The sequence below is a fragment of the Lethenteron reissneri genome, chromosome 9 (assembly GCF_015708825.2).
Source record: "Lethenteron reissneri isolate LAM-NWPU_2019-01 chromosome 9, ASM1570882v1, whole genome shotgun sequence".
In the NCBI taxonomy this organism is placed as follows: Eukaryota; Metazoa; Chordata; class Hyperoartia; order Petromyzontiformes; family Petromyzontidae; genus Lethenteron; species Lethenteron reissneri.
The window spans coordinates 6,936,548-6,963,080 of NC_083787.1; the positions used below are offsets into that span (position 1 = coordinate 6,936,548).

At 45.6% G+C, this 26,533-nt stretch overlaps 1 protein-coding gene across 4 annotated transcripts in view; it reads right to left on the bottom strand.

Annotated features, from left to right (window-relative positions):
• Window positions 1-26,533, bottom strand: part of LOC133340328 (zinc finger protein ZFPM2-like) — a 232,160-nt gene that overhangs the window by 91,461 nt on the left and 114,166 nt on the right. For all 4 annotated transcript variants that reach the window (XM_061548472.1, XM_061548470.1, XM_061548471.1 and 1 more), the window contains one exon: window positions 24,271-24,416. In XM_061548472.1, coding sequence (XP_061404456.1) covers window positions 24,271-24,416 — 146 coding nt within the window. The remainder of the gene's footprint in view (window positions 1-24,270; window positions 24,417-26,533) is intronic.

Genomic DNA, 26,533 nt, shown 5'->3' on the forward strand with positions numbered 1-26,533 from the left:
CTTTTGACCTCACTCAAAGTGGTATCTCTTTTATGCCCAGAGAGATGAGCTGAGCTGATCTGTCATTCATGCCTTGCTGATTATAAGTGTTCTGCTCGCCACATCTGGCTGGATTTACACCCCTGATCAAACATTCACAAAGCCACACCAGATTTCATTCATTATGATCCCAAGACTGTACATGGTAATTGTTGAAATAGATGCAGTTGATGTTTCTGGCCCACTGTTCATGTAAATCTGACAGAGTGGAATAATCCCCCCCCCACCCAATCAATATTTGAACTTGCAAAACCTTCCAATTGTGAGGTGGGATGTTCACTTTGTGGATATCAGTGTTCTTCACTGATTAATTTTCACTGGTAGAACATCAGTGTGAGGGCCGTCACAAATTTGAAACCATTGGGGTTTGAGAGCACGATGGTGGGGGGTGTTTTCACCATTTGTGCATTGTCGGGGACGGCACGCTAGGGGCCATACTGAAGGCTACCAGGGGCCGCACGTCAGGGCCATACTGAAGGCCACCAGGGGCCGCCAGTGGTCCTGCAATGAAGAACACTTTTGCGTATATAAAAAATTGTCACAAATGCTCCAGTCACATACTTCAGCTACCGGAATTGAAACTAATCACTTGGGTGAAAAAACAAACAACAAACCCACCCCGCCCCCCCCCTAAGAGACCCCCCCCCCTTTTAGCATTAATTCTGCCCCCCCCCCCCCCGTTGAAGTTAAAACTACATTTTAAAACATGCAATCGGAGCAGTGAAGAATTAATTTGAAAAGCCAAGCAGATTGGTAAGTAGTTTTGAGCACTCCCAGTGGACCGTAGGTCCCATTGACAGATGGCCGAAAAACTGCAGCCACACAGCTGGAAAGAAGGCTGGCACCAATGTTTGTTTGCCTCCCTACCCTCCCACCTACTCCTCTTTGTTTCAGCTTAATGCAGTGCGAGGTGCCATTGACGTTTCTCGCAAGCGATACATTAATCCAGCATTGTGTGGCCGAAATGAGCCTGCAATGGACTGGCAGCTGCGTTCCAGCGATATTTCTTTCGCAATGTCTTTTTTTTTCCAGCAAAACCGTTCGCATGCCAAAGGCTCCCCTTTTTTAATCTGATGCCTGCACAACTCACCAATTAACTCGCCACTGCCGGTTAAAAAAAAAACAGATTCCTTTGAGGCTCAGACCAACAATCCATCACCGGGGTTTGAAAGTGCACTGCCTTGCTTCCCAGTTAATGCCTATTTCCTAGGTTTGACGGCCATCATATTTAAATGGCAAGAAAATATATTGCCCAGTGGTTGTGGAGAAAGCTGTAAATTCACGGAATAGGAACACACGCGTACGTGCACACTCGAAGGTATTTGAATTAATCAGGGTGCTTGCAAAACAGGCCGCGAATGGCGATGAAAATTTGCCATCCAATTTATGATTTTATAATTTTTGTCTCATGGTAAATGTTGAGAGTTCCCATCATGATGCACAATGAGTAATAACAAAAAAATGATTATTTGGTGTACACGAATTAAACAATGATTACAAAGCATGAAACACAACAATTCGAAGATGAAATGTCTTCATTGTAAAAAATAGGGTTAGGGTGGCAGGAGCCTCCATTCGCAGGAATGAGCCAGTGATAGACATTACACATTCCCATGCCTGGGACCTGTCCATACACGCCATGATGCAAATCGATAGCTTTCGTCCATAAACGGTCTGAAAATAAAGACAAATATGTTACAAGACTTGCAGATGTTTTTCTGCTGCCGTAATTTTCACGTCTGTAAATGAAAAAAAATCGTCTGGGAATGCTGTGGTTTAATGACTAAACTTGAAATCATAAGGTTGTGAGTTAAAACAATGGCTTTTATGTTCCAAATCAAGATGAGAGCATCCCTTTTGTTTTTTTTTGCATGGAAAAAAAGAATACAACTTTACCTTTTCAATGTTATTTTGTTCGTAACAAAACAGTGTTTTTCTTTGTCCATTTCCAGGCTATAAATATAATTAGATTTTTTAATGAGGAGTGTTGGATGATTTATATATCAGGTTGGCATATTTTCTGTGAGGACTGCACATATGGGTTTAGCCCAAGGGGCTTGGACCTATAACATATAAGACCATTACTGGCATTAGTGGATTGGGTCTACTGAGTCTCCTGCTGTGTTCTTTAACCCATAAACCTTTAACGTTCTCCCACCATCTCGACAGCTCTTCGTGCGAAAATTCTCCCACACGACACACAGTTTCATGACAATATTGCCGAGCTCAAGGTCAACGATGTGTAAGTTGTTATCGCGCGAGAGAAAACACGCAGAAGCTCGCAGCTTGATAAATCATAAAGTGTCATTTGACGCGTTAAAGCAAAGGCAGCAAATTCTTGCAGAGCCATACCACGAAAGTGTTAACAAATCTGGCAGGCACATGGCTACAAGACTCGTGTCTGGGACCCAGAACCCATGCTGTGTCTGAATAGTTCTGCCCAAATGCGTGCAGCCAAGGAATAAAGTAATACCATAAAATTGCTGGATTTAGTCCATTACAACTTCTTTTTGGGCTAGTCAGCTGGGCTATTGGCTTTTTTGTCCCATCAGGACACACGAGGCCACAATGGATTGGTGCAGAACAAAATAGCAATCCCTTAAAATTTTTCCCAAGGAGTTACTTTAGCCCCCACGACAAATTAGTTGATTTCAATTACATATCATTTTAATTAGCAAAACCCATAAAATAGAAACAGCTGCTCTTAAAGATGGAAACGCGCTAAATGTTGTTGCTGCGCGATCGTTTTGGAGACTGAAACTGAAACAATCTTAGAAAAGAGATATTTTTTTAAACATATATAACTTTTCCCCCACTGCTTTTTGAGCCTGTTCATGTTGTTTGTTCGCGCGTGCCACGAAATTGGGCAATAAACGCGCAAATAACCCGTTAATCTCATTAGCCGTAGCGATATGTAAACTCACTGAACCGCTGTTTGTTTCAGAATAACGAAGGACTTAGTTTGGTTATTTTGCGTAAATTCAAGCTGCACTTAATTATTATTAGCTCAATTCATTGTTTAATTCATTACAATATTTACATTCACAACATGTTCATATAATTTTGTAAATTTAAATAGCCCATTTTTTTCACTTAAGCTTGGGGTGGCACTCCCTTCTGCTAGTTAGACGGAAGCCACAGTGGAAATACAACATTCAAATAGTGGGGGCGAGTCCTCTCCAGAACATCACCACTGCAGGCTCAGCACAAGTGGTACTCAATTTATCCATTCACGAGGGATGATGGGCTGTGTCAACCTTCCGTTCGGATTCATACACGCAACCTTTCATTGTGCGTTAGCGCTCTAACAATACGATCATATGACCGGATTCAACAATGTTGCATATGAAACATTAACGCAGTTTATCTTCTTGGTTCTTTCGGTAAAGTCACGTAGAATGGAAATAATAAAACAATAAAAATAAAAAATATAAAGCGTAATAAATTATTTTATTGCGTATTTATTTTTTTGCAGTCACGAAAGCTTTAAATCGAAATTTAACGCAGTTTAATTTACTATCTTAGAAAATATGCGCTGCGAATATAATCGTCGTGCAATCGCTTCACAATTTACTCCCGCAAGCATTTTAATGATTTATTAAAATTTTGACTGAGGGTTGCAACTAATTTCCAACTTACGTTTATTCTTTTACAGCTAATGATTTACATCTCCGTTGTATTGATGCTCGGGTTATTGTTTCATTTGTGCAGTCTCGTTCACGCTCTTCATCGGAAATATACACATGAGGATGCTATTTGCATGAAAGTACATTACTAGTATGCATGGATACAAATTTAAGAATCCAATGGAATTTATCTTTCAGTGCTAAACTTCCTGTTTACAAAATCATGTGTGACTATGATGATGCTTCAAAAAGGATGAATCGTGTAAATCGCGCTGTACGAAATTATTTTAGTTTAAACAAATATTGCTACGTTTATTCTGTGCTGAAAGGCAATTTATTGATAAGTATTGATTGCTGATACATTTCTTATCAAATATTGTAGGCCACATAAAATGTACATAATAGTATTCAAATGAACAATGGCTTAAAAATTCACGATCAATGGATTTTTTTTTAAATACACAGTTACGAGGTTGTCCTGTATTTTACATTCTTCGAAATGTACTGCCGATAAAAGCTTGTGTATTCTATTAAGTGATGCAACAATGTATTCAGCAGGGCTCCGAAGATATAATAAATTGGCACATTTAGACGAACTTTTATATCTCGACAAAAGCAAAGAGAAAACAGTAGCAAAGTAAACACTAATAAACAACTAACATTACTTGATCAGTTTAACACGTAGACTTTCGCGATCAATATTACCCATATTCATCTTCTTGGTTCTTTCGGTAAAGTCACGTAGAAGGGAAGTCATAAAATAATAAAAATGAAACATAATAGAATTATTCCACGACGTTTCGGCCACAACGCCGTCGTGAGAATAATTGTATTATGTTTATTTTTATTATTTTATTACTTCCCTTCTACGTGACTTTACCGAAAGAACCAAGAAGATGAATCCCTGCAGTCACGAAAGCTTTAAATCGAAATTACCCATATTCTTTGGGTCTTCGGTAAAGCCACGTAGATGGAAAAATAATGATACAAAAATAAGAAAATATCACGACGTTTCGATCGCAACAGAAGCAATCGTCATCAGCAGCTCTCGCGCGATGTTTGCACCTGATGACGATTGCTTGTGTTGCGATCGAAACGTCGTGATATTTTCTTATTTTTAATTATTATTTTCTTCTATCTACGTGGATTTACCGAATAACCAAAAGAATATGAATTCCTGCAGTCACGAAAGCTTTCAGTCAATATTATCCATAATAGAGGTGTTTTGGGTTAGATCGCTGAAATATATAAATGTGTCGTTAAACTCACCACCACCCAACGCAGCCAGTTAGTAAAGTTTGCCACGTAAACAATACATACAAATGTGGGTATGACGAAACATTTCCATTCACGCGATCCAGCCCATTAAACCTATATTATGGATTATTTGATCAACTCAAAGTATATACTGCTCCTGCATGCAACATATATTTATGTAAAGTAGTAACTCGGCAGGAGACGACTTCACGGGTAGCACACTCTTTATTTTCACCAACTTGTAGTTACACGGATGACTAACACCCTACTTCGTTACACGGGTGACCAACACCCACTTAGCTACACGGGTGACGGACACCCACTCAGCTACACGGGTGACCAACACCCACTCAGCTACACGGGTGACCAACACCCACTCAGCTACACGGGTGACTAACACCCACTCAGCTGTACTGACACGGGCTCTTACGCCCCGTAGCCTTCCGGGACACACCCAGCCGGGGTGCCCGTCTCGGCTCTGGGTACCACCGTCCCGACCCACACGGGCGTCGGACTACGGTCCCCCCAGTCTCGGCTCCGAGCCACACAGGGCCCCGGTCCCTACAAGGACGGCGGGACTAGGGGTCTCGGGCCACTACCTCCTCCACCCCGTCTTCGGTCTTCAACTGGTTAACACTGACCACGAGTGCTCTCGCGCGTCTCCCTTTATACCCCTCCTGCGGACGTCGCTGAGAGCACCCACTTATCTGACCAATCACTGCGCACTCGCTACGATCCTCTTTTCCCAGCTTCTGTGAGCGCGCCTTACCACCGGCGCGCGCGTCCATGCCACGCCCACATCGCGTGCCCAACCCCGCGCCCCGTGATCCATCACTGTCGGCGCACGTCAATACCACCACTACATCACCCCCTACCACATAGCTCGCAGCCGACCCGGCTGCTAATAAAATATACAACACCCCTTCACCCCTATGTGTGCCCCGTAACATAACAACAAAACCCAAACAACACAACATGAACACCGCAATCCGCAAAACCCAGCAACCGCCCCACCCACAACAAGAACAATATGCACAATCCGGCGAGTGGCAACAATACTGTGTATGCGGAAAGGATAACAATAAAAAAAAATGTCTTTATTCATTTTCTCTTCTTTTCTCTCCGACTCATGCAGCGTCCCAATGTGTCCGAGCGTCCCTTGAACGGGACATTACCCCGGCAGAGGGGAAAGCCGGCAACGAGGTCGGGCTTTAACAAAAAAAAAATATTTTTTTTTTTTCATGAAAAGTGTTGCGTCCTTGCCCGAGTCCGCCTTGCCGGACCGTCGTACGGCACAGGACGCAGTTGGCCATCCGGCGGCGCCGGCAGTTCAGGAAGGCATGGGCCAGGCATCGGGGCTCCGCGTGAGCCGCGGGGTTCCGGTTCCCGACGATCAACAGCCGTCAGGTCCGAGACACCGGGTTCAGTTGGGATGTCTTGAGTCCCTGGTCGTCGTCCGGACGTGGTCCCGCGGTGCGTTGACGCGGGGCCCGGCACCCGGACGCGACGTGGCCCCGAAGGCCGCAGTTGTAGCAGACGACGAGGGACGTCGTAGGTTTCGGTTGCTCCAGCTTGCGGGAGGAGCGTGTGGGCGAACGACCTCCCGTTCTCCACTCCCCCGGCCTCGAACCAGCGAAGGCCTCCTCCCGAGGCACAGCAGGCTGAGGTCCGATGATCGTGGCGGCCGGTGCCCCGTTCTCCACCGATGCGCAGACGACCGTCGGCTTCCGCTGTAGGACCTCGTAAGCGTGGATACTCGTGGCAATCCCCAGGGAGCAGATGTCCATCTCGTCCGCCGTATTAATGGGAACTCCCAATCCGTGAGCCAGCGCCAGCAGCTGCTCCGTCACCATGGCGTCCTTCCCCTCCTTGTCCATGCGGGGAAAAGCTGAATCCGCCAGGGCGAGCAGCGCCGTGCGATAGGCGAGCGTTGTTTCTCCAACCACCTTCCGCCGATCGTAGAACTGGTGGCGACAGGTCGAGGGCGGCCCGAACACCTTGGCCAACAGGTGCAGCGCGGCCTGGAGCGTTGAGCGGGACGACCTCGGGGCAGACGTGAAGGCCGCAAGCGCGTCGTCGTCGAGCATCGCTGGCAGCGCGCGCAGGGCAGTGGTGTCGGACCACCCCGACATTTCTTGATGCGCGATGAACCGTCGCTGGAAGGCTCCCCAGTCGCCCCCGTCCGCCTTGAACACCGACAGCGCGGGCAATCGTTGCTGGAGAACTCGATCGTCGTCGTCGTCGTTGGAACGATTTTCCCGCGCGCCGCTGTGGTTGTAGAAAATGTCGGCTCCCTCTGCAGGTGCAAAATGGAGAGCTCCGGCGCTCGCCGATGACGCGGGCTGCGCTGTGTGGAGACCTCTGGCCACGTGGTGTCCGCGTTTCCCGCCAACCGGAGGCGGACCCTCAAAAATGGCGCCAACTCCAAAACTTTTGGCGCGAAACGCCTTATGGCGGGAACCCTCCAGCCGCGCCGCCTCTTCCAACCCCGCAGGCATTCCACCGGCCGCTGGAACGGAGATCTCCGCCAAGATCGCAGCGGCGGCGAGCAGCAACTCCGCCAGGCGGGAGTGTGCGTCCTGCAGGCTGGTGTCGGAGGCGGGCGGAGCATCGGCCATTTCCGCGAAGTGCTGCATCGGCGGCAACTCCTCGTCCTCTCCTCCCGAGGGTGGTGTCACCGGTACGTCGTCGTCTCCCCGGTCTTGCACGTGGGAACGAGAAGTCTTCCTTGTGTCCATTCTCCTTGAAGACAGGTTTACTTCTGACGCCAGTTGTAAAGTAGTATCTCGGCAGGAGACGACTTCACGGGTAGCACACTCTTTATTTTCACCAACTTGTAGTTACACGGATGACTAACACCCTACTTCGTTACACGGGTGACCAACACCCACTTAGCTACACGGGTGACGGACACCCACTCAGCTACACGGGTGACTAACACCCACTCAGCTACACGGGTGACCAACACCCACTCAGCTACACGGGTGACCAACACCCACTCAGCTACACGGGTGACTAACACCCACTCAGCTGTACTGACACGGGCTCTTACGCCCCGTAGCCTTCCGGGACACACCCAGCCGGGGTGCCCGTCTCGGCTCTGGGTACCACCGTCCCGACCCACACGGGCGTCGGACTACGGTCCCCCAGTCTCGGCTCCGAGCCACACAGGGCCCCGGTCCCCACAAGGACGGCGGGACCAGGGGTCTCGGGCCACTACCTCCTCCACCCCGTCTTCGGTCTTCAACTGGTTAACACTGACCCCGAGTGCTCTCGCGCATCCCCCTTTATACCCCTCCTGCGGACGTCGCTGAGAGCACCCACTTATCTGACCAATCACTGACTCAGCTACACGGGTGACCAACACCCACTCAGCTACACGGGTGACCAACACCCTCCTTAGCTACTCGGGTGACCAACACCCACTCAGCTGTACTGACACGGGCTCTTACGCCCCGTAGCCTTCCGGGACACACCCAGCCGGGGTGCCCGTCTCGGCTCTGGGTACCACCGTCCCGACCCACACGGGCGTCGGACTACGGTCCCCCCAGTCTCGGCTCCGAGCCACACAGGGCCCCGGTCCCTACAAGGACGGCGGGACTAGGGGTCTCGGGCCACTACCTCCTCCACCCCGTCTTCGGTCTTCAACTGGTTAACACTGACCACGAGTGCTCTCGCGCGTCTCCCTTTATACCCCTCCTGCGGACGTCGCTGAGAGCACCCACTTATCTGACCAATCACTGCGCACTCGCTACGATCCTCTTTTCCCAGCTTCTGTGAGCGCGCCTTACCACCGGCGCGCGCGTCCATGCCACGCCCACATCGCGTGCCCAACCCCGCGCCCCGTGATCCATCACTGTCGGCGCACGTCAATACCACCACTACATTTACATAATTTCCCATCTATTGATCAATAACTATTTACAGACCTTTGCCAATCCACTCCTCGACGAAGGCATCCCAAGGTTTTGTCAGTCTTAGGAGTCGTTGAAGCATACTTCACCCTGGCTAGCCCTGGCTGGTCAGTGTGGGTTGGGGCAATTGACCCAGATTTGGTTTATATCCCACTTGCCACTGTAGTTAGTTGTGGCTGGGAATCGAACTCAGGAAAGGCAACTTCATAGTTCACAGTGTAACCACGTCGCCACTGCTCCCCTCAGCAAAGATAAATGCACGTATCATGTAGCAATGAAAAATAAAAACGAGTTTGTTTAAATTGCTTCGATATGAGCACAACCCTTGTGGTACTTTGACCACCGTCTCCTCTATGAAAGAGTTGATTGTCAATCGGCTCAGGTGACGTTTTAAATGTTGTGGATTTGCTCTCCAACACACCGGTGTGCTGTACTAGTAACGACTTGGCATGTTCTGTTTACGTGACAACCCTTACTAATTGGCTGCGTCGGGTGGTAGCAGGTTTAACGACACATTTATATTCATGCGATCTAACCCAACAAAAACAATATCATAAATAAAACTGGTGAAAACATTTCAACGTGGCAGAGTCCACATTCTCATAGCATGAACAGCAGCTGCTGAATTCTCAGAAAGCGGCACTCATCTTATGAACTCTACGGGGACGAAATTCTTCATCAACCCCAACCATGAGATTTCATTCGATACGCACAACCCGATGAACATTTTTCAAATCCGGCTCCACCTGCCGTACCTTCGTCGTGCATTCACGGCGAGCCCTTTCACGTCAACTCGATTCGAATCAAGACAGCGAGTGGCTACGAGCCACCAATTTTAAGAAACAATCGGAGCAGATGGCGTACAGAGGAGGGGCACGCCTCTTACGCCCTCGGTCTGAAGTGGTTGTCGCAATATCGCTCAGCCTCCCCCGTACTCATCTTCTTGGTTCTTTCGGTAAAGTCACGTAGAAGGGAAATAATAAAATAATAAAAATAAAACATAATACAATTCTCACGACGTTTCAGCCACAACGCAAGCAGCCGTCCTCAGGTGAAGAACAGGTCTGTCGGAAAGACACCTGAGGACGGCTGCTTGCGTTGTGGCCGAAACGTCTTGAGAATTGTATTTTATGATGTTTATTTTTATTATTTTATTATTTCCCTTCTACGTGACTTTACCAAAAGAACCAAGAAGATGAATCCCTGCAGTCACGAAAGCTTTAAATCCCCCGTACTCTTTCGATGTAAAGCTTTCGTGACTGCAGGGATTAATCTTCTTGGTTATTTCGGTAAAGTCACGTAGAAGGGAAATAATAAAATAATAAAAATAAAACATAATAAAATACAATTCTCACGACGTTTCGGCCACAATGCAAGCAGCCGTCCTCAGGTGGAGAACAGGTCTGTCGAGAAGACAGTCTAACAGACCTCTTCTTGGTTCTTTCGGTAAAGTCACGTAGAATGTAAATAATAAAATAATAAAAATAAAACATAATGACATAATTCTCACGACGGCTACTTGCGTTGTGGCCGAAACGTCGTGAGAATTATTTTATTATGTTTTAATTTTATTATTTTATTATTTCCATTCTACGTGACTTTACCGAAAGAACCAACAAGATGAATCCCTGCAATCACGAAAGCTTTAAATCGAAATCTGACAGACTTGTTCTCCACCTGAGGACGGCTGCTTGCGTTGTGGCCGAAACGTCGTGAGAATTATTTTATTATGTTTTAATTTTATTATTTTATCATTTCCATTCTACGTGACTTTACCGAAAGAACCAACAAGATGAATCCCTGCAATCACGAAAGCTTTAAATCGAAATCTGACAGACTTGTTCTCCACCTGAGGACGGCTGCTTGCGTTGTGGCCGAAACGTCGTGAGAATTATTTTATCATGATTAATTTTTATTATTTTATCATTTCCATTCTACGTGACTTTACCGAAAGAACCAAGAAGATTAATCCCCCGTACTCGTTCAGCGCAACGAACCGCTGCGAGCGATCGAGAGAGCGAGCGAGCGCGCAGCCCCCGGTATCTCGAACTCTGCCACCGAACTGCAGGCAGGGGAAATGGTTAACGCTGTGGGTGGGTGGGTTGGGGAGGCAAGTCGCTAGCAGGTGTTTTGCGCGTCGTCCTGCTGCGCGTGTTAATTTCTCCTGACAGACCGGTGCGCTGCCTGACATCCGGCATGGGACTTCATGTCGCCAACCCCGACATATTTCGCGCACCCCGTGCCGCTACTCGAGGGCTGCCGGGGTCTTTGTCCGTAGGGGGCGGGGGGGGGGAGGTGGGTGTATGTGGGGTGTGTTGGGGGGGTTTGGAGAGGGGGTTACGGGTTCGCCGGTTCGGTTTGTGCGAATTCTCGTGCACATCGCCAAGCCATTTCTACCTGGAATTCGCGATATTATGCGGGTTGAATTTAATCTACACTGCGGCTATGCGGTCGGACGTGAGACAACATTGTGTGTTTACTGTGTGTGTACTGTGTGTGCTGTGTACTGTGTGTGTGTACTGTGTGTGTGCTGTGTACTGTGTGTGTACTGTGTACTGTGTGCGTGTACTGTGTGTGTGTGCTGTGTACTGTGTGTGTGTGTACTGTGTGTGTGCTGTGTACTGTGTGTGTACTTTGTGTGTGTGCTGTGTACTGTGTGTGTGCGTATTGTGTGTGTGCTGTGTACTGTGTGTGTACTGTGTGTGTACTGTGTGTGTGTACTGTGTGTGTGTACTGTGTACTGTGTGTGTGTACTGTGTGTGTGCTGTGTGTGCGCGCGATTCGGCAGGCAGGTGTCTCCTCGCGCGGTTTAGTTTGTGCATTTTTTTTTTTATAGAAACGCATCTACGATCACTTACGACCGTGTAAAGCGAGGGCAACCCTTACAGATGTCATAGTGCTGCCCGGATCTTTGGCTGGCTGGGTGCGCATCGGGGTGAGCTAAGAGGCTGTTTCATAGGGTGGACTTCGAGAAGGTGCTGGGACTTCAAAGGATTTGCTCCCAGGAAGAAAAGGGAGCCTTGGCTATCAAAAAGGCTTTTTTAGTTTGGCTTAGTTAGCATCAATCTAAATGTGTCGTTAGACCCACCACCACCCGACGCAGCCACAAATGAAGGTTTGTCACGCAAACAAAACGTGCCAATTCGTTACCACATCAGTGCCACTGGTGTGTTGGAGAGTAGTCCCACAAAAGCCTTGGCGTTTGAGGAAGTGTGGCACATGTTAGGTCAGCTCCCCCCTTGCTCGCTGTCATTGCCAACAGAGCCAGGATTGCTTATGGACATTAATACAGTAAAGCTGGCCTCTGTAGGAGAGGTTTTTCGTTTTTTAATGTGTATAATATTTGTCTGTGCTACCGATCAAAACCACTGCGCATCGTTCTATGGTGAAGGGTGGTTTCCAACCATGGAAATGTGGAATTGTTTAAAAGCGATCACAGCAGAGGGCAGTTTCCACTTCTTCTGATCAATCGATCTTGTAAAAGGAAATGCAATAAAAAAAATCTGCGAATGTTTACTCATTCACATAGTACAATTCAGCATATTTACTGTGCATATCAGCGATATACAACCTCAATACCTCTCGATACGCGTTTTTGCTCCTTTAACAACTTCAAGTAATTATTGATAAAGAGATGTAATTGTGTCAATGAGTTCTTATGCTTACAATAATCAACAACCGCCATTGGCCACTAAGTGGCGGTGATGTCACCACGGTGCTTGTGCCAGGCTATGTGCACGCTAAGGCCATGTGTAGTGTCGGACGCCTGTTGGCAGGTCACGGGACAGACCCAGGGTGCCATACGTTGACTGACTGAGATAATCAACCACCACCATCATCTGCACGCCGCGCATATTTAAAATTCTGCGCTGCAGTAGTTAGGGCTCAAAATAATTACCTTCAGCTTAGCGTACGGAGTCAAGCACTGACAACACAACATAAACTACAGAAGATAACAAATTCTTGGGAATTACATTGAGAGACAGATAGAGGGAACACGTGGATTGGAGAACGTCGTTCACAGGTAAATCAATCAAACGGTTACGAAAAATAATTGGGCTAGAGCAACACACATCACCACGGCAGGAAGGGTCTGATGCACCAGTGGTCAAGAATAATAACAACGGAGTGGAAGCCAAGGAATGGAATGCGTCCCTCCTAGAGCTCGTTCACTGAGGAGATGGAATGAGGAAATCAATTGGAGCGTATGTGCTCAGTGGATTATTTCATAGCAGCATCGTGACACCTGGCAACGGCTTGGAGGGCCCTTCATCCAGCAGTAGATTGATCATGGCTAATGATGATTAAGAATACACACGAACTAGACGGCAAGTTACTGGGAAGTACTGCATACACAACGTAAGTGATGACTCGCTCTAGTAGTGTTGGGCCCAGATAATCAATGTTGTCATTGACTATGTGGCTAGTTGAGCAACATCAATGGTATTAGGAGATACATTTGTAGTGTTATGTTTTGTGACTTAAACTTATTGAGAAATGTAGTGACACCACCAGGATGTCTTCATGGTTTTGACAGAAATGTTTCAAGATGGAATAAAACGTTCAGCTTTGAGAATATATCGATATACAAAATAGTAATTTATAGATTAAATGTTTTGCTTTCAGCTCACTGAAAGTCAGCATGTGGCATTGCTCAACTTTACTGGTGGATCTGAACCAATGGTGGACATTCCACATTCCTATAGAATGGGCAGTCGCTCCATAAGAACATTTAATGGGTTGAGTCAAACCTAATCCTGACTGCGAGATGGGTTCTGAAACCACAACGCTAATCGGCGAGCTAAAACAAAATGAAGGCACAGCATAAAAAAAATAAGAATGGTATTCTTAAGGTCAGTGAAGAACAAAGGAAATATTTCTCCAAAGTGTTTTCATTTTGTCAGATGTTTCACTCCACGTGCCAGGAGCTTCTCGAGGGACTGAAGCGAAACGTCGGACATCGTGCCGAACAACACGTTAAACCCGAAAACACATTGGAGAAGCAGTTACAGAACAACCGTGAAAACCTACGCAGCGGAGGAAAGATTTAATCCAAACGACATGCCTTGAACGTATGTAGATTAAAGCAAGGACGTGCCCGCAGTGAGCTCCTGGTTTGAACAGATTTGGAAATGCAACTCGCACAATAGAAGCTTGATGAAATGTTCTCCGAAATGCTCGCTTTTTTTCCCTTCCTCCCTCCAAGTGACCGCGTGGCTTTGGCAAAGAGAAGTTGGAGGGCAGGAGAGCAATGCTCCACAGATTCTGCCTCGCGTGGGTTTTTATTTACTCACCCTGCGGGGCACGTGCATGAGCGTGCTTGTGCTGGTCGAGTGGTGGCGAAAGTAAAGGAGCAGCCTGTGCAATTGCTTGCTCGCGCACACTGCTGGCTGAAGGGCCTTCACTAGAGGGAGCTCTAGGCAGCCCTTATACTGGTAGAAACATCCTGGTTACACCAGCCCACAGGGGATTATTGTGTCCGTCCGTCATGCAGGGAGGGGCTGGGTGGGGAGGGAGGGGCTGGGTGAGGATGGGGAGGGTGGGGAGGGGCTGGATGGGGAGGGTGGGCTGAGTGGGGTGGGGAGGGTGGGGCTGGGTGGGGAGGGGCTGGTCACTCCGTGGTGCCCTTATAAAACTCAACGTTTAACCTACTCACGAGGAATACACGCCTCCGTTGACCCTGGCCATTGACCGAGCAACCCAACGTTCCTACCAGCTCCCTCCGCAGGAATGTGTTAGAGGTTAGTTTGGCCTACTCTTCGAGGGTATGAACTCAACCACTCCAAGACCTGTCAATCAAAAGGTTGTTCTAACCTGAATCGAACTTGATTCAGGCCATCATCCATCTGGTGTTAATTAACTAATTACCGTTGTGATGAAAGTAAAGAAAATATAATTTTATTCACAGACTAGCGATTGCCACGGGCATGTGGAATTTCCAGCACTTGATCTGACATTTTGTCTCCCAACGGCTGGAAACCCCCTGCAAGCCACGCCTAGCCTGATGTAGAAAGTGAAGCTGATGACATCACCCAACCATGCCGATTGCCTCCCGTCCAGCAGCACACATGGGAAAAGGTGATACATGTTTCGTCCAACTATTGTTGTGTCGTCAAACTAATTGTCCGTCGACTAATCAGTCAGATGATCGGAATGTTGCCAGTTCTAATAGAGCTTACAGGTTAACCCAGCACGTCATCCCTCACGAGTTAATGAAATGAGCACAGCTGTGTGAGAATTTGACAGTGGCCCCCACATCTACTGGAGTGTGGGCTCTCTACCACTTTGAGTTTTTTCAAAACCACTTTTGTTTAAAGTTATGTTTTAACCCATTTGTAACATTCAGATCGGCAAAGGGAGAGATGTATGGGTTAGTGGCAATGAAGTTAGTGCATTGGAAACAGCAGCAATTGGATGTTGTATCCAGTCCCAATTAAAATCCCCAAGGAACAAGTCAAAGTTGTAAATGGAATGAGTAAGCCACATTATGAGATGCCAATTGAATCTGATGCAAAAGGAGCTAAGTAACAGGTAGATAAATATAAAAACATAACCCTGAGCATAAGCGTGCTTTGATCAAAAGTAACCCAAATAATTTCAGTTTGGAAATGGGATATATAACTATTGAGCATTTAATAAAGTGAGAATTATCGTAGACCAATACGCTACAATGCATTGAAAACATTCAATGGTGCATCCGTTTGTATTGCATGTTGCAGAGGTGGTAATGTTTGATTTGAAGGCATTTGGACTTCGCCTCAAGACTCCTTTTACATTTCCTTGAGATTCACAATGGATGGAGTAAATTGGAACTCCTTTGAGAAATGTCGGGCATTGATTGGTATTGATGGGCATTGATGGGTATTGATGGGTAATGATGGATATTGCTGGGTATTGATGGGCAGAGAGCATATGGGGAGGTCTGTCAGATCATGAAGTTATTGGGCATTTGGAAAGGCACATTGTGCTAAACATTCTAAAACAAGCTACATAAATTGTCATTAGTAGTAATACAGGGGAGCTAAGTACGCCCTATAGAGGGCAATTGTAGTGATATTCACAGTTGTTAGCTGTTCTTCTTTAAATGAGCTAATTGAAATGTCACCATCTGCATTAGCCTCAGGCAATCAGTGCGCACTTTCATATTCATTTATAAATATTATAGCCGTTCCACACCGGTTAGTGCTTGAAACTAAATTTTAAATTTTCTATTGAACATATACAAATTTCCTCGAAATTACGACTATGCATAATCTATTCATATTCTTAGGTTTTTTTCGGTAAAGTCACGTAGGTAAAACATCAAAATTAATGAAAATAAAATAAAATAAGTGAGGCAATGATTCAAGATGTAATCCCTTAAAAGCAAGTTGAGGGGGGAGGAGAGGGGGGGGGGGGAGCTCATCAGAATGTGATTTTTATTTTATTTTAATTAATTTTGATGTTTTACCTACGTGACTTTACCGAAAAAACCTAAGAATATGAATCCTTGCCGTCACGAAATTTTCAAATCTAGAATTATGCATAATCTGCAAACTTATTTTGCCACGTTAATGCTGGTAGCTCACAGGTGAATGTCTCATCGTTAGATTGTCAGAACACAATGAAAACAGAGCAATCTTGATTTGAAGCTTTCGTGACTGCGGGAATCCATACTCTTTGGTTCTTTCGGTACAGTCACGTAGGTAGAAAAATAATAGCTCACGACGTTTCGATCGCAACACAAGCAATCGACGATCGACAATGGCTTGTATGTAAACATAGGAATGCCGGCACGAATTGTTACGAGCTACATTACACACATATACACACATTTAAAACAAAACACGCGCAAAGACTATCATGAGGAATCAATGTTTTAAGTAAAGTATCTGCAAGAGTACACTTATTAGAATCGCTTTCTGTGGGCGATTGAACTTGCGAGTCAAGTTGCGTTTGCGTTTTAACAGACGGACAATTTAAGCCCGCCCGACAAAATTTGGCAAGCCATCTCCCCTGAGTTCATTATGTTGCTCTGCTCTCTGAAGAACTACGGCTTGTGCAGAGAGTCCTAATGGGTTTCCGCCCGTTGCTCTCATTTGAGGAATATTTTTTACAGGGTCATTTGAAGACAAGCCTCATTTTCTCAAGCCCATCTTCATTTGCACCTGTCCACACCATGGTCTGCACGTGTACTTATTTCGAAAAGGTCTCCGAAGTAATGCCCTGGTGGGAAGATTCTCACTCAACACACGGTGTACCTTTACACATCTGCGGGGATATCGCACCTGTAGTTGCGTGCACTGATCAATCGCACTGCTCGTTTTTTCACCCATTCATTATTGCCCTTGTAACAATTCTACAAATACAGGAGCTCAACAACAAGGCTAAATCAATTTTATTCTTTAGACCCTATGGATTGTCCGAGCCTGGGGAGTGCCGGCACTTGCCAATGTTTCCACTGCCCTGCAAATCTGAGCCACTTCGGCACAGTTAATTAGATTCTCAAAAGGAAACAGGACGCAGGGACATATGGCATTATTAACAACTTTTAATAAAAACAATGCAAGTTTCTCCACGCTCAAGTGGGTAGGGACACTATTTAATCATGTAAAGTTTCCTATAAAGCTTGGCAGTTCAGCTGTTATGCTAACAAATTCAAATTAACCAACGCACACACAAAGACCCCCTCCCCATTGAGTTCACGGGGGGCGGTGTTGTTAGCAAGCACCTATTAACGCCAGCATTACATATGAGCAGGCCATGTGGTAAGCACCATGCCCATCTGCTTGAGTTTCCCGACTGCTTATGTTCACAGATCATACCAGATACTCGTTTAAGGCTGGATTTCTCCACATGAGGACCAGGATAGGTTTTTATACTGAAATGCCACTGATGTTCGTACATGGATGGGAGCACAAATGGTGGCTGCTTTGTTATTTTTTGTTATTTTTTTTATCATGTCACGGGACAGAAATATTTCATTGGCAGTTTCTCACGGCTAACATTGGTACCACCGCGTGCCAAAAAAATGACCCTCAAAAGATGATGCCACGTAACTACTGCTGAGTAGATCTGTGGCATCATATTTTGCAAAGCGTGCTCGTTGCTTGTCAAACGGAAATGTTCAATATTCATAACTGTAATAAGCCACATTTAAAAATTATGTTTTAAACTATATGACAGGCTTTTTTCTTTTTGGTTGGGAAATCATAATAGTAATGACTGATCTGAGCTCATTAACTCGCTACTCTTGAGAATCCAGTATAACCATCGGTGGGTGCCTAGATTCGATCCATGGAACTGAACGGTGTTGGCTTAGTGCTGTGATAACGGTATCAGTTCTGTGAGGCACCCAGTAATCTCCAGGCAACTGGGGTCTCTGCACACTGTGTCACCACTACGAAAAGATACACACACACACACAGTTGATGAGACTATGAAGAAATTCATATTAAATAACAAAATCTCTCTTAATAAGCAGCATAGTGTTAGTCAGCGGACTTTATCAGAGACTGGTAGACAAAGCTCAGATGTTTTGCAAATCTCACAATCACTCTATTGGCATGCCAAGGATAGCCAAGGCTACATTTTTATGGCCGGAGTTCATTATTGTATTCCTGAAGCTAAACACCGCTCAAAAGAAGCCTCTTATTGCAGACCAAAAGGTTTATGTGTGCTTCAGAGATTGTGTTAGTCATGCAAAAATGTAAATATTTTTTGTCTTTAAAGAGTGTGCCACAATCTAAGAGTAATCTTTCAAAAAAAAATCCTTTTAAGATTGAGGCATACGTGGTATAAATGGAAAGATGTACTTTGAAGAATGTGTTGTGAAACTTTTAAATGCATTTCAAATATGAATAAAGAACTGATGAACTCGGATGGGTGTGTATGGTGGCGAGGGTGTGTTTATTGCGGAGATATAAGACAGTGATTAGCTCACTGACCTATGAACCCAGGATCCCGAGTTTAATTCGCAGCCATGGCTGACATCAGAGCCAAGTGGTATCAGAACTTTTTTCCGTGGGTTATTCCCACGTTGAATCCACCTTTAATTGATTAGTTGGAGCGGTGTACATTCACTAGCTATGGGGGACACAAAGGTGGCCGTGCATGGTGCTTGTGCTCGCCACCGCACTTGTCCCAACGGTTTACAAGGCTCAATGCGGGGGGATGGGTCTCTTGTCTTTATTCTTGCACTTCAAGTTCAAGTTCATTTATTAGGTATAGCCCTGTGAGCCATTCGGCTCTTGAATAGGGTGCAACCGCAACAAACAAAAAACAAAAACATAAAACATCTTAAAGTGAATATGTGACTAAGTGCAAACAGAAGATCCAAGAAAAAACAGCTAAATATTGCAGAAAAAACACCGTACACCAACGCTGTGTGCAAAAATCCCAGTGGGATGCAAGTCAAACAACAACAACAACAACAACCACAAGACAACTTAGATTAAGGCCATCAGTTTAACTCTGTACTACAACAAACAAACATGGCTAAACCAGCAGGGCGAGCGGCGGCGTTCTCTCTTGATGACGAGTCGTGGGCTACGGGAGTGCTGTTGTGAACGTCGCAAGATGCCAGCCAGGGAATGAGCGGTTTGTCATCAGCACCCGCAGTCGCGGCCATTAACACAAGGCCCTGAGGTCCTGGTGATCTGGATTCGATTGCTCGCCGTGGCCCACAGTGTCAACCTGAGCTGGGCCTCTTCAAGGTCGACTCAGTCAAATATGGCTTAAAGTGCATGCTATTGGTGCATGATATTGGCCCTACCAGTCAGATGATAACTGGAATTAAGAGTGTATATTCTTAGGTTTTTTCGGTAAAGTCACGTAGGTAAAAAATTCAAATTAATAAAAGTAAAATAAAAATAAAATAAAAAAATAAAAATCACGACGTTTCGGAGGCAATACTTTTTATAAATTTAAATTTTTTACCTACGTGACTTTACCGAAAAAACCTAAAAATATGAATCCTTGCAGTCACGAAAGCTTCAAATCTAGAATTAAGAGTGTATCTCTGACATACAAATAAATACGAAACTTCAACATACAGACTGGGGTTAGAGTTGCTAGCAAGTGCCTGTTAGGGCAGGGACACTGTCCCCATTTGAAATGATCACACACACACACACACCATCCATTATTCATTGAAGGCTGAGTCAACTTAGGAGAGACCCAGGATTGGCTTAGATTTCACTTATCATGGATCTTTTCCACTGTGCCACCCCTCACGATATACAATGACAAAGGGCTTCTGTATAGCCGCATAGGCTGCTGGGGCAAGTGCACTTAGTGAGCACCCACGGGGTGTGGTGAGAACCATGCCTAGCCACCTTTGTCTTCCCGGTAGTGATGCTTCCGCACTGCACCACGTAACCCCCATTTAGGGATCAGTTGATCTCAAGGAAGTCTGGGAATCGGAGTCTAGTTACTGGATTTACGATGCAATGCACTAACCACTGTGCCATCAGTCCCAACATACACAAAGATGTACAGACACACTCACATATACACACAAATATATATATATATAAATAAAGACAAAGATCCTCTGTATAGCCTTTACCAGACTGTTGGAGCAAGTGCTGTTAGAGAGCACTTACAAAGTCCGGAACGGAACACGAGGGGGTGGGTGGCCAGCACCACGACCGGCCGCCTTTGTCTCCCCAGTTGCGATGTTTACACACCGCACCAGTCGACCTAGCGGAGGCCCTGTATCGATTCAGATAATCTTTACCGGTGTTGGCCGTGAGTGGGAATCAAACTCAGGTCGTCGGGTTCGCAGTACAGCGAGCTAACCACTACATTACCGCTCCCCACATACACACACACACAAAGACACACATACAACACAGAATAATAACATGCGCACTATACCCCTTTGTACCTTAAACTTTCCCTTAATTCACATTTATTTTTGCGTAACATTTAGAGCTCGCATTAAAAACACATACTTTTTTTTTGCAACGCAATAAAAATGTGCCAATAAAATCTCAACGTATATATTAAAATTATGAATGTATAATTTAACGCCTGTGTCAAGGGTCCCATTTTTTTACGATTGTAAAAAAAAAAAAGTATTCATTAAGTAACACTGAAGATAACGTGATGCATCACCGATATTATAATGTAATCCTATTTTTATCGCCCCGCTCTGATTAGTTTTCAGAGCGTACAGCATAACTGCTCGCTAATAATGTCCGCGTGCTTCCGCAGTGCAACGGTGGGATGCTACGAGGGCACTGTGGTGGGACCAGTGACACACGTGAAGCAACAAGCGTGCACCGCAACACCCGCAAGGCGTCCCAGCGCGCACGCGTTCATTCGAAGCATTGCAGCCCACCGTTACATCATCCCACGTGACACCCTGAGCTGCTCCACCTAAATCAATCCGACCACCTGAGTGTCCGCTCCACATTCGAGAACTTGTCCACGCGATCAAGAGAAACAAATATCTGTCGGTGGTCAACCCAGCCCATCGTCTCTTCATCACCCCGATCATTCTACGGTTCAAATAAAAGCAAGCGCCACTTCGTGACGAGCGAAGAGTGATGATCTTATGGATAGATAGAAGCGTCTATGTGGAGCATCCCAGCGAGCCGGCTCAACTTGGATCCAACATATGGAGATGGGTGCCATCCCATTGCTAATTTGAGCAGCAAGATGCCTCGACCTGACTAACTCAAATCGGCAGTGGGTACGTACTGTGCACGTATGGAATAAATGAAATGCCAAAAAAAGGACACACAACATTGAGTAACTACGGAAATGTGTTCTTAAAATATGTAATATATGTTCGTCATCTTCAGCCATGGTTCATCCACTGCTGGATGAAAGCCTCCCCAAGTTGATGCAAACTTTCACAATCCTGTGAGGTAATGCACCGCTTTGAAGCTGCACACAGACGTTTCTTTTATCGTTCCATCTCCTCAGTTTACGTAACTTTTCTTCGTGCTCATCAATAATGCACGTATAAATTGTGATGTATTTATAACTGTTAGATTTGTCTCTCGCTTTGACGTTTTTATTTACACCCTCCGCAGATTTTAGGCCACGCACAGCGCCAGTAGAAATCGGCGTAACCACCAAGCCTAGATTTCCGTGGCTCACCCAGTTCTTGTGAAAAATGGAATGGTCCAAATGCAATCACACACCTGCAGTGACACTCAAGGACAGGTGTGGGGGTATTTGATTTGGAGTAATCTACATGTGTGGTGCAGGAGAGCCATTGGGGAATTGAAGGCTATCTGTGGGTGAGTGTAAGAAATGCTCATGCAGCGTACACAAAGGCACATTTGTTTTTGCAATTGTGCAAAAATGTGCGTGTGCATGTTGAATGTTCGTGTATGCATGCAAATGCAATATTGTACACACCACAGCGATTAGGCTGTAGATGAACCTGCCCTGGTTCTCCCTTCATTTGGTAAAAAAAGACAAAGCTGCAGCCCTGCAATTGCTCACTGTACTTCTGCCAGAAGGGCCTCCGCGAGAGGGAGCTCTTGAGAGTATATTGGCCTCCTCTTCCACGCTGGGTGCCATCGTGGCAAGATGTTAACTACCTCGCCTGGTACGCAGGAGGTCGCGGGTTTGATCCCGACCCTGACACCGCTATATTTGGAGTTTGCATGCCTCTCTCACGGTGATCGCGTGGAATTTTCTCTCCACATTTAGAAACATGCGCTTATAGAGTATTTGGCTGATATTAATTTCCACGTGATAAGCCACTTTGTTGAGCTATCATTCGTGGCCAGGTCGCTTCTGAAAAATATAATATAAATATATATGGCTCAGTGGATCTTACCTGGTAAAATAAAATGTATTTTTTGTTTGTATTTTTGAAGAGGTTGGAGCACCCACACTTTACCCCACCACACGTGGACCTGCCGTTCTACTCACCATAAGTGAATCCACCTCGACTGCTGGGTGGACAGACTCGGGGGCCCTTCGAGACTTGCCCAGTATCTCAACTACCACGCCAGGAGATTTAAGCGGTGACCTCTGGATTGCAAGTCCAGTGTGATAACCGTTACACCGCGGCAACAATGCCCCCCCCCCCGCGCCCCCCCAATTGACTCTGCCTTTAATGAGGACCCAGTGTGGCACATAAAAACATCGGCAGTGGAGAGACAAAGGCGGATGGACGTGGTACCGGCCCCATTGAACGTCATACACTGTGCAAGCCATAAAGGTGTTCTCTAACAGGGATCTTTGATGCTTTTAAACTAAGTTGGATGGCCGGTAGCAGTTGCCCTCCAGAAATGTTACACAGGATCAAGGCTTGAACCAATCACGGAGAGATTTGCGCTGCTAAAACACAGCAAGGTCTCAGTGGGGAGTACTGGTGCTGCATACACTAACCACCTTGGTCTTCTAGCGCACAGCGTGAGTTTGTGGTCCATAGGTACCCTCCGTTATTCCATTCAGCCTTGAAGTGCAACATCGAGCATCCCCTGGCCAGCTAGACAGTACTCCACAGCCACCAAACCTGCTTATTTGCTGAGATCTGATGAGATTATTGATGATTGTATATGCTACGTGCCGTGCACAGTGTGTCATTGCAAGGCAGAGATGGGTAAAAGACATTAATATTACAAATTACTGGATTAAATGTAACCAGAAACAAATGACCAATTTCACCGTATCTCACGCAATTCTGATACAAATTGCCAATTACTTTGAGGTATGCAATTTAGATACCAATTAAAAATTACAACTGTAATGAATTTACACAATTTAAATTAAATGTAATTTAGATAATTCCTATCTTTGATATTTCACTCTGTCGTTCTGTACGTGGGAGCGCTGGGCAGCTAAAATGTGGCAAGTTGGCACAGTAGGGGGCACAGCTGGTGTACATCTGCCAGTCATCTCAGTCGGTCAACCCATGGCAACTTCTGTCTGTTCCGAGACCTCCTGCCAGCAGTGAGCTTTCGACACTTCACGTGGCCATGGTCACGTCGCTGCCACTTAGTGGTGGATGGCAGGTGTTGTTGTTGAGTGAGTGAGTGTGTGAGTGAATAAGCATGTGAGTGAGTGGTGCGGAGCAGGTAGCGTGGCGGTTAGCGCGCTGTGCTACGAACCCGGCGACCCGAGTTCGAGTCCCGATCACGATTATTTTAACCGGTCCGGAGCCTCCCCTAGGTCGACTCAGCGTGACGTGGATAAAAAAACATAAAATAAAAAAATGAATAAAGTGTAAATATTTATTTCCCAGCAGCCACCCTTTGTGCTCCCCCCAAATGAGTACTCGATGTGATGTGTAAACATTGCCACTAGGGAGACAAAGGTGGTCGGGCTTGGTACTGGCCACCTACCCTCCCGTGTACCGAGCCAACCTTCATAGGTTGCTGCTCGCTACCAGCACCCGCCCCAACAATTTGCCCAGGCTACACGGGAGACCTCTGTCTTTGAGTCAGTGAGTGAGCAGGCGAGTGAGGGAACAGCGATCCCACCTCCATGCCGCTGTGCGGAGACCCAGGGCTGGGTGGGCCCCTGGCGGAGCGGCGTGGGTAGGGGCCCCACGTGACCCCGGCCTGCAGGGCGATGCGGGTTCTCACCCCTCGCCTCTCTGAGTCCAACTCCCCCATCTCCAGCTCGCCTGCGCGCACACACACAAACGCGCACACGCACACACGCGCACGCACGCACACACACGCACACGCACGCACGCGCACGCACGCGCACACACGCACGCGCACGCACACACACGCGCACACACGCACGGGGAACCGGCGGTCACGCGGTGAGCAACAGTTGCATCGTCTCTTTCGCCAATTAAATTAAGAAGAAGAAGAAAAATAAAATATAATAATTCACGGCCTACTATCTATAGTCGGGAAAAGCGCAACTTCCACGGTCGGCATGGGTCCCTACTCTCCACAACCGTCATGGGCAATATTGAACATATTTCGATTTAAAGCCTTCGTGACTGCAGGGATTCATCTTCTTGGTTCTTTCGGTAAAGTCACGTAGAAGTGAAGTAATAAAATTATAAAAATAAAACGTAATAAAATAATTCTCACGACGTTTCGGCCACAACGCAAGCAGCCGTCCTCAGGTGAAGACCAGGTCTGTCGGGGAGACAGCTGTTTTATTTTTTTATTATTTTATTCCTTCCCTTCTACGTGACTTTACCGAAAGAACCAAGAAGAATATTGAACATACTTCACCACACTGGTCAGTGTGTGATGGTGAAGCGTGGGAGGACCCAGAACTGGTTGAGGAATCACTCGTGACTTTGATTCCGTGGCCGGGAATCAAAGTCCCGTCGTAGGTTTCATAGCGCAGTGTGTTAACCAGTGGCCCCACCACGCCACCGAATTTCATCATCGGGGTAAATTGCTCGTTTCTCAGTCTGCTTGTCCTGGTGAGGGTCGCGGCGGCAGCGTGTTGAGTAGTGGCGGTCCAGACATCCCACTCCCTGGCGACAGACTCTAGCTCTACATTACTATACACTACTACACTATACACTACTATACACTACTACACTATACACTACACTACTACACTACATTACTATACACTATTACACTATACACTACACTACATTACTATACACTACTACACTATACACTACACTATACACTACTACACTATACACTACTATACACTATACACTACATTACTATACACTACTACACTATACACTACACTACATTACTATACACTACTACACTATACACTACTATACTACACTATACACTACTATACACTACTACACTATACACTACACTACTACACTACATTACTATACACTACTACACTATACACTACACTACTATACACTACACTACTACACTATACACTACTACACTATACACTACACTACTATACACTACTACACTACATTACTATACACTACTACACTATACACTACACTACTATACACTACTACACTACATTACTATACACTACTACACTATACACTACACTACTATACACTACTACACTACATTACTATACACTACTACACTATACACTACACTACTATACACTACTACACTACATTACTATACACTACTACACTATACACTACTATACACTACTACACTACATTACTATACACTACATTACTATACACTACTATACACTACTACACTACATTACTATACACTACTACACTACTACACTATACACTACACTACTATACACTACTACACTATACACTACACTACTACACTACATTACTATACACTACTACACTATACACTACACTACTATACACTACTACACTACATTACTATACACTACTACACTATACACTACTATACACTACTACACTACATTACTATACACTACTACACTACATTACTATACACTACTACACTACATTACTATACACTACTACACTACATTACTATACACTACTACACTATATACTACTATACACAGACTATTGCTCTTCCTGGGGAATTCCCAGGCGTTCCCAGGCCATAGGGGTAATGTAAATTATTATTGTTATTATAAAAATGAAGATGGTAATCATCATCTTCATGATAATTATCATCTTCATGTTGAAACAAAATCAACATCCTCATGGTAAGTATACTGCCCGTCTTCATCACCGTCATCAAATAAAACAATCGTCAGTGTAAACAAACTCATCATCTTGCTGGCAAGAAAACATCATCATTGACATTGTAAACAATTATATCACGAGTATGAACAGGAATTAATATATAAGCAATATCGTGAGCATATTGATGAAAGCATCAT